This window comes from Epinephelus moara, chromosome 21, assembly GCF_006386435.1.
Source record: "Epinephelus moara isolate mb chromosome 21, YSFRI_EMoa_1.0, whole genome shotgun sequence".
Taxonomy (NCBI): Eukaryota; Metazoa; Chordata; class Actinopteri; order Perciformes; family Serranidae; genus Epinephelus; species Epinephelus moara.
The window spans coordinates 40002877-40011834 of record NC_065526.1 but is presented as its reverse complement, the minus strand read 5'-3'; the positions used below and the strand labels follow the sequence as shown (position 1 = coordinate 40011834).

The 8958-nt window shown below is 41.6% G+C and overlaps 1 protein-coding gene across 1 annotated transcript in view; it reads right to left on the bottom strand.

Moving 5' to 3' along the window:
* LOC126408970 (junctophilin-1-like) overlaps nucleotides 1-8958 on the bottom strand; it is a 130474-nt gene that overhangs the window by 40495 nt on the left and 81021 nt on the right. Inside the window, exon 2 of the mRNA XM_050074799.1 lies at nucleotides 3988-4747. Within this exon, the coding sequence (XP_049930756.1) occupies nucleotides 3988-4747 (760 nt within the window). The remainder of the gene's footprint in view (nucleotides 1-3987; nucleotides 4748-8958) is intronic.

Here is an 8958-nt window from a genome sequence, read left to right as displayed (position 1 = left end):
ATCCCACCAGAACACTGTGCTCTGAGAACGCAGGGTTACTCGTGGTCCCTAAAGTCTCCAAAAGTAGATTGAGAGCCAGAGCCTTCAGCTATCAGGCTCCTCTCCTGTGGAATCATCTTCCTGTTACGGTCCGGGAGGCAGACACCGTCTCCACATTTAAGACTAGATTTAAGACTTACCTCTTTGATAAAGCTTATAGTTAGGGCTGGCTCAGGCTTGCCCTGTACCAACCCCTAGTTAGGCTGACTTAGGCCTAGTCTGCCGGAGGACCCCCCTATAATACACCGGGAACCTTCTCTCCTTCTCTCTCTCTCTCTCTCATATCCTATTACTGCATCTCGCTAACTCAGCCATTCTGGATGTCACTAACTCAGCTTCTTCGCCGGAGCCTTTGTGCTCCACTGTCTCTCAGATTAACTCATATCGCAGCGGTGCCTGGATAGCGTGACGTGTGTGGTTGTGCTGCTGCCGTGGTCCTGCCAGATGCCTCCTGCTGCTGCTGCCATCATTAGTCATTAGTCATACTTCTACTGTTATTATACACATATGATTATTGTCACATATGTATACTGCCAGATATTAATATATACTTTCAACATATTGTACCACAGTATCCAGAACTATAACTATAATATTATTACTGTCATTACCGTCTGTCCTGCATATCTCTCTCTCTGTCTCTGTCTCTCTCTGTCTCTGTCTCTCTCTGTCTCTCTGTCTCTCTGTCTCTGTCTCTCTCTCTCTCTCTCTCTCTCTCTCTCTCTCTCTCTCTCTCTCATTGCCATACGGATTAGGCAAATTGTGATTTGTGATATTGGGCTTTATAAATAAAATTGATTGATTGATTGACAATATAGTATCATTATGAAACTGGTGATATACACTCCAAGTTTAAATACACTGGATACTTTGCATATGTCATTAATATAAAGGAAAAACAATTTAGGGCACAACACTTACCCCTGGGAGATGCCACAAGAAATGTCCAAACATAATGAGGAGAACTCTCCCCACTTCCCAATTGTTGCCTTTTACTTAAATGTGTTTTAACCCCATATCATCAAAATATGTATCAAAAAGCTTTTTTGAAAATCAATAAATAACCCAACTCCATTTTTTTGTGACCTTTAGAGTTTGAAATTTCTTCAATTGATTCTATAAATGTCAGTGATGTTGATCTGTTTGATATAAATTCATATTGATTATCAGTAAATAATCTGTGGACACCGAAAAACAGTGTTACCAATTCAGTATCAGACCAAATATCTCCCCTTCTGTTCCTGAAATGTGACACTCAGTAATGGTCAGAAAAATGTTTTATGCAGACTATTGTAGTGTCACAATAAGCTGACCGATCATGATATTCTATTGGTTTTGAGAATTTTTGAGTTTTGGCCAAAAACATATTTTTTTTGGATGCATGGACAAAGTATGTACGTACGGACAGACAACTCGAAAACAACATGCCTCTGGCTATGGCTATCGCTGGTGTGCAGGCATAAAAAACAGAATATGTGGCCATTGTTTGACAGGTGAGGCTGAGACAGAGATGTTCTTCCTCCTACCATGTAAGAAATTCAATAAAATAAGTACTCATTTTAACAAGTTAACAACTCTATTCAACTCAAACTAATTTCAGATTTCAAAGAGCTTAATGACCTCTCAAAATTAAAAATACTCCTTGCAGAAGAACGTATCTTGCTACCCAATATGTATCAGCATGCCATAACCTGAGGGACAGTGAATGACCATGACACACACACACACACACACACACACACACACACACACACACACGCATTTATTTATGTATGTGAAAACATGGATGCTTCACAAACACCTTCCCCCCACAGCACAGAAGATCTACACAATCAGCACAGTTTCAAATTCTAATTAGTTAATTCCAGAGTCCTAGTATGTTTGTGTCAAATTTAAGGAAAGGTCTTCATGAGGTATCACGTTCAATGAGACAGACACAAGGTCACGGTGACCTTTGACCACCAAATTCTACTTAGTCCATCCTTAAGGCCAAGTGACATTTGTGCCAAATTTGAAGAAATTCCCTCATGACATTCTTGAGATAACGCGTTAATGAGAATGGAACAGATGGACGTCTGTATATATGTACAGACAGACTGTGGTAAGGTAAGATGGATGGAAAACCCCAAAACATAATGGCTCTGACCACAGCTATGGCTGGTGCGGAGGCATAAAAAATGAATTGAGAGAAAGACAGGCAGATAGAGAGAAAGACAGACAGATAGATAGGACAAGAGAAAGAATGAGACACACCAGCCAGAAGCCAATCAGAATGTGGAGCAGTATCTGGGGCATGAAAATGCTGAGTCATTGTTCAGTAGAACTACTGATAAGACCCAGAGAAGTACTACTTGAAAAAGACATCCAAATTCAAAAATTGCACACTGTATTGCTGAAATGTATTCACTTTGTGCATCCCAAGACTGTGCTCAAGATGTTGACATGTCATTTGAGTGAATAAAATAAAAATGACTGAGAAATCTTTCTAAGTCTCTAAGTTGGGGTTTTTGCTTAGAACTTAATATTACCAGCAAAGGAACAGAAAGGGGATTACTTGTTGCACTGGGGCACGTAATTCAAAATATGTAAGTCCTATTGATAAAATGGACACAACATCTGAAAAAGGACAAAAATGTCAAAGTTTTGTTGTATAAATTGTGTACGAAGAGTGGGAATTGTGGCTGCTACAGGTGTTTAAGTCAGAATTTTTTGTAAGAGCAGAAAGGCAGGAGGGTCTAAAGCGGGTGATGGTCATGGTGGGTGGTGTCATCAGTGAAAAGTGTTAGAATGAGAAAAGATAGCACACGTCCTTAAGGAGTTGAACATTTTGATATCTGGGCAGCTGTGGCTTAGGAGGGCAGCTGTGGCTCAGGAGGCACAGTGAGTCATCCACTAATCAGAAGATCAGCAGTTCGATCCCCGGCTCCTCCAGTCAACATGTTGAAGTATCCTTGAGCAAGATACTGTACCGCAAATTTCTCTTGATGGCTTTCCATCATCAACAATTTTCTGGAGGAAAACTTAAAATATGAGTTCCATTCTCTTTTATATTGTACAAACTATGATGACTTAAGAGAGTTAATGTTCCATGAAATGGCTTGTCTCAATCCTGACGTCTTTTGATGCTGGGATGACGAAAAGGTAGAATGGTTGTTTAATTTTGAATTTAAGATTGCCAATGTTGTTCAAGCTTGGAAGAGAGGGCGAGAATGTTTGTTTAATTAGTACTTTTTTTTTTAATTTTTCAGTTCTGATTATATATGATACTATCCTTTTAATGCTGTCTGAAGTTATGTTTGCTGGACTCTGGTTGTAGCTTGCTCTGATGTTATGGTGTTTTGTAGGCCCATGCGGGCTAAGCATGACTGCTTGCATGACACAATAATAAGAATTAATTAATTTATTTATTTATTCATTTATTAATTAATTCATTCATTCATTTACTATGCTGATTATATAGCAGTGTATCAGATTGTATCCTTTATTACTCATTTGAGCTCTAAGATGTTGGACTAAACTGACAACTGTTCAAAATGCAGTGAATGAACACCATAAAGACTGATTACTGTGTTGTACACATAACTATAGAAAGTACAGCTCAAAGTAAAAAAAAAAGGAGATCCATTGTCTAACTAGGTTGGATGAATAAAACATCTTTGTTTTCTCTTCCAAATAGGACTGACTAACGTAGAGGCTTATTTTCAGCCTGTCTGATCATCTGACTGCTCTTTTCAATAATGTCAAGAGCAAGAGGTATCCTCATGGTGTGAGGGTTTAAGATGCCTAACCATGTAAATGCAGCATCTACAGTACAAGTCAAGCCAAGGGCCTTTATATGCCCCATTACAGTTGTCAGCTCTCTACGGCACCCTTTTTCATATAAAAGCAGACAACCAAGAGGGTGAATTTTTTTTGCTGTCTAACAGGATTGAACATCTAAAATTTTACCTGGAGATGGCAATCTCTACTTTAGTTCTGGCAATAGCTGCTGCTCTCACTGCTCCCTCCATAGCTCGATCCACCTTCTGTTTGGTCTTGGTGTTCTTCAGTGGGATCAGCTGCTTTCTGATGCCCCGGGCAAGCATATTGTTCTTGTACTTCCCTTCTTCCTTGGTGCCATCAGGAAAGACAGTGCAGCCATAGCCATGACGCTTATTGTTCAACCACTCGCCTTCGTACTTCATGCCATTGGAGCGCTCAGAGACACCAAAGCCACTGCGCTTGTCATTTTTCCACTCTCCCATATAAGACTCAGTGGTAGTGGCATCCACATTGTCCTCCAGAGGCAGGTAGTCATCACCCAAGTCTCCATCTCCATAGCTGATAGTTGAGTTGGCATCGCTTGAACTGATGCGGCTCATGGTGGTGTCACTGTGTGCTGAGCTGCGTTTACTGGAAATCGATGAGCGTGAGTCTGATTTGCGTAGTCTCTGAAGGCTCCCAAAGAGGGAGCCACGGCGAAAAAGTCCCTTCTTTTTTTCTGAACCTTCTCCGTCTGAGTGGAAGTTGAGTACAAAGCCACCTCGTGTACCAGCAGGGCTGTCAGATAGGCTGTCACGCAGTACTGTACCATTACTCTGCTCACTGCGGAGGGAAGACAGTGAAGTTCGTAGAGGTGAGCGGATGACAGAGGCCATACCGTATGGAACACTTTGACGCACGCCATATCCATGACGCATCCCACCAGTCCACTGACCCTGGTACGTACCTACAGCAAGAGCAGAGGGAGGGAGAAAGATGACAGACAGTAAGTAAACTGGAAAATACAGATTTTTTTAAAAAATGAGAGAGAGACAGAGAAGTGACAGAATCACTACTAGATTACAGAAGTCACAGAACAGCAACACCCATGGAATACAAGCAGGCCTGGAATTTCATCATTTTAGGGGCAAGGCCACTTGGCCTTTCGTGTTGTCCATTTTTTGAGGGCACAAAGGCCAAAAGCCAGGGCAGCAAGGCCATAAAATAAAACTATCTGTGAAATGAATAAATAAAACAAGCTCAAGTAATAATAATGAGTATAATAACTAATAATGTGATTTATTTAATAGTACTAATAAACCCAATGTGTTTTAAATGTAGAACAACCAGGTTTATGTATTTATACGCAAACAATCTTAAATATTAGACCTAAATATTTTTTGAGTGTACATGATAAACTGATTCACTGAACAAGACTGGCTTACAATTATTTTTGATGTGTTGTTAGATAGCTTACAAACAAACAAACTACAGCAAACTGCAGCAATTACTATTTCAACTGGGCCGCATTTCAAAAGCAGATAATGTCGATGGGCCACATTTTTAGCATCGAGCAACCGATTCACTTTATTTTTGCATACATGTACAGTATATATCTATATATACAGGCATGGCCCTCGTCAACATAATGCAGAAACAGACTAAAAAAGACCTATCAATCCACAGAAGCATAATAAGTGACATTAACAGTATCTAATAAGAAACACTATCTACCAGCATCTCCCTCTCCCCTCTTCCTCCACACACACACACACATGCACACACCTCACCTCCTGACGTTTTCCTTATAGGTCAGTTACACAGGATATAGTTTTATACAGTCCTTGGCAGCAACAGTAATGTTTACAACAACAAAGTCACTATTTAAAACCCAATAATATCTCACTGGAATATAAATATTCCTCCTGACATCACAACACTTTGCTGTTAGCCTCGCGAGCGCAATGTGCTTGTGTTGACCGTGATCGTAAATCATAATAGCGGTGAATGAGAGAATCATATTTCAACGACAGAGCGGGTTGAAATATTGCTTTCTACATGCTGATCACATGTATTGATAAAGTATTGGCTTGGCTGGCAGAGGTTTTATTGCACTTCCTTACAGTAACAAGCATAGTTGTCGTCAACTAGAGTAATGTTGAAGTTATATTCCCTTCATCTGCACCGCGGCCTCTCTGCTGTTGTCTGACTTCACTCTGTTGTGTGTGTGTGTGTGTGTGTGTGTGCGCGCTTGTGCTGTGAAGAGGAGGTCAGCCCTGACATGCCGAGAGCAGGAGAGAGCCTGGAGAATGATGATGAAACCGAAACTTTAAAAAAGTAACGCTGATAATGGCAGAGCTTACTATTATTGCGGTCTTGATTAAATTTGCCTTGGGTTGTTTAATACCGGGTCTCGGTACCAATCCCCGCCCGGGCATTGGGCGGTGATAGATTGGAGTCAAACTGTTGTTATAGCCCGTCCGAGCGGTTCATGCCAGGCTCGAATCAAACCCACCACTGGTGATGTACGCATCGTCTCATTTGATGTTGCCCAATAAGAATCCAGAATGTCATCAAAAGACACATTTTTTTTTCTCAAAAGACACAGGTGTGAAAGCAGTGTTGACAGGAAAGAAGCAGAGGAAAAAAAAGGCAAAATCACCCCGGGCAGTGCAGGCGGGGCATCAAGGCCACTGTAGCCTTTGGGCAGATATTTTTTTCAAGGGTACAAGGCCAAATTGAGAGGGCACGAGGGCCATGGCCATACCCTGAACAAGAACGCATGATGCATGTGCCTGTGGACATTCTCATTTATCCAGGTCATAGTTATCTCAAGGCAACTGAATCGAACGCAACTGGATTTAGTTTTGTCTTAGAAGACGTTTCACCTCTTATCCAAGAGGCTTCATCAGGTAATGCTTGTGTGACTAGGCTGGAACTAGTCTGACAAACTGGTGTGGAAAAACCCAGGTATTTAACCTCTGAGGAGGTCTTTACAAGGCCAATGATGTCACTGGTTCGTTAGTGCTCCAATGGTGTGTCAACGACGGTCGTTGAAACTCCTGCTGCACTGGTGGTCGTTGGAGTCATTAGAGTCAAATGAGGCCATTTGTGAACAGCTATTGTTTTTAGAGGTTAAACTGTAAAATCTCCTGAGCAAGGATGAATGGACAGCATTATAGGTGGGGGATAGGTGGTGTCGCAGACCTCCTCCTCTATTGAGAGATGGTTTTTCCAATTTCACATAGATGGCTTATTTTACACCTCTTTCAAACCATCGGTCTTCCCTGTCCAAAATGTGCACATTGCTGTCTTCAAAGGAGTGTACTTTCTCTTTGAGGTGTAAATAGATAGCTGAGTCTAGTTAGCCCTTCTGTGTTGGGCCATGCGTTTGTTTAGTGGTTGTTTTGTTTCACCAATGTACAAGTCTGGGCATTCCTCAGGTTGCTCTTCTGGGTGTGTGGTGTACGGTCTTTTGGATGTACCAGTCTTTGTCTGAGTGTGTTACTGGGTTTGAAATACACAGGGATGCGGTGTTTGTTGAAGAACCTCCTGAGTTTTTCAGATACCCCAGACACATAGGGGATGACAATGTTATTGTGTTCAGATACCCCAGACACATAGGGGATGACAATGTTATTGTGTTTGTTCTTTTCTTCATCACCCACCTTGTTCTTTCTGGAACGGGCTGCTGTTTTCACAAAGGTCCAACTGGGATAACCACAAGTTTTTAGAGCCTCCCTCAGATGTTCAAGTTCTTTCCCTTGGGCCTGAGTACTAGTAGGTACGTTATCTGCTCTGTGTTGTAGGGTCCTTATAACACCTAGTTTGTGTTCCAGTGGGTGGTGAGAATCAAACAGTAAGTATTGGTCTGTGTGAGTGGGTTTCCTGTATACCCCAAAGTGGAGGCCTCTGTCCTCTGTAGGGTTGGGATCCGGATCCGGTTCTTTTGTGGAACCAGGTCCAAAGTTCCGGTTCCAGAACCGGTTCCATCACATTTGGAGTAACGGTTCCTGCAAACAGTTCCTAGATTGTAAAAAAAAAAAAAAAAACAACTCACGTGCATTTCCATTAGAGTGTGGCACGGGCCGCATATTTCTGTCCGAACCCGACCGAGACCGACATTATTTAATTACTAAAGCACTGAGTTTGTGTCACACAGTTGTTATGATTATGGGCTATTTAACAGGCCGGGCGTGCGCCATGGGTGCTCAGCGGAGAGGGAGACCTCCGTGTTTGAGACGGGAGCGGGCGGCGGGAGGTCCGAGGTTTCCAGCGAGGGGAGAGGGAGAAATATAACAAAATAAGATAAAATAGGAAAAACCTGTCTCCCTCTTTTATTTAATTTTCAGCGTTTAATCAAGGCGGAGGCTTCCAGCAAGGGGAGAGGTAGAAACAAACAGCCAATGTGTGTGTGTTCTGTTCAGGTGTTGTCACGTAAATAACAGTGCCCAAGCATGAATGCATATAAGTATTTTTTATTACATTGCTGTGGATAATTTGAGGTAATAGTGTTACTGTAAAAATCAGAGAATCACTTTTGTTGTTATATATTCTCAGGGAGATGATACAAGACTGATACTAAATCTGAAATACACCCCACACACAAATGTGTATTTTCATCTAATTGTACTGTGTGCAACAGTTAGAATAAAGTTTTTTTATTAGTATGATTGCATTTGTGTTTATTATATACTTGTTTAAGTATAGCAAGTATAATGAATATAATGTAGGAATCGGTAAGGAATCGGGCTGTTAAGAAGGAATCGGTAAGGAATCGGAATCGTTAAAATCCTAACGAGTCCCAACCCTAGTCCTCTGTAATGTGTACGTCAGAGTCCAAGGAGGGCAAACTGTTATCCTTAACATCTTCTCTTGTGAACTTGATGTTTCTGTCCACTGAGTTGATGTGTTCTGTGAAAGCTTGCACCTCTTGAGTTTTGATTTTAACCCATGTGTCATCCACATATCTGAACCAGTGGCTTGGTGCTGTTCCCTCAAAGGAGTTCAAGGCTCTGTATTCTACATCCTCCATGTATAGGTTAGCCACAATGGGTGATACTGGTGAGCCCATGGCACAGCCATGTTACTGTCTGTAAAAATTGCCACTGTATTTGAAATAGGTAGTGCTCAGGCAGAGATCTAGTAGTTGGCATATCTGATCTGGACTGAGCTTGG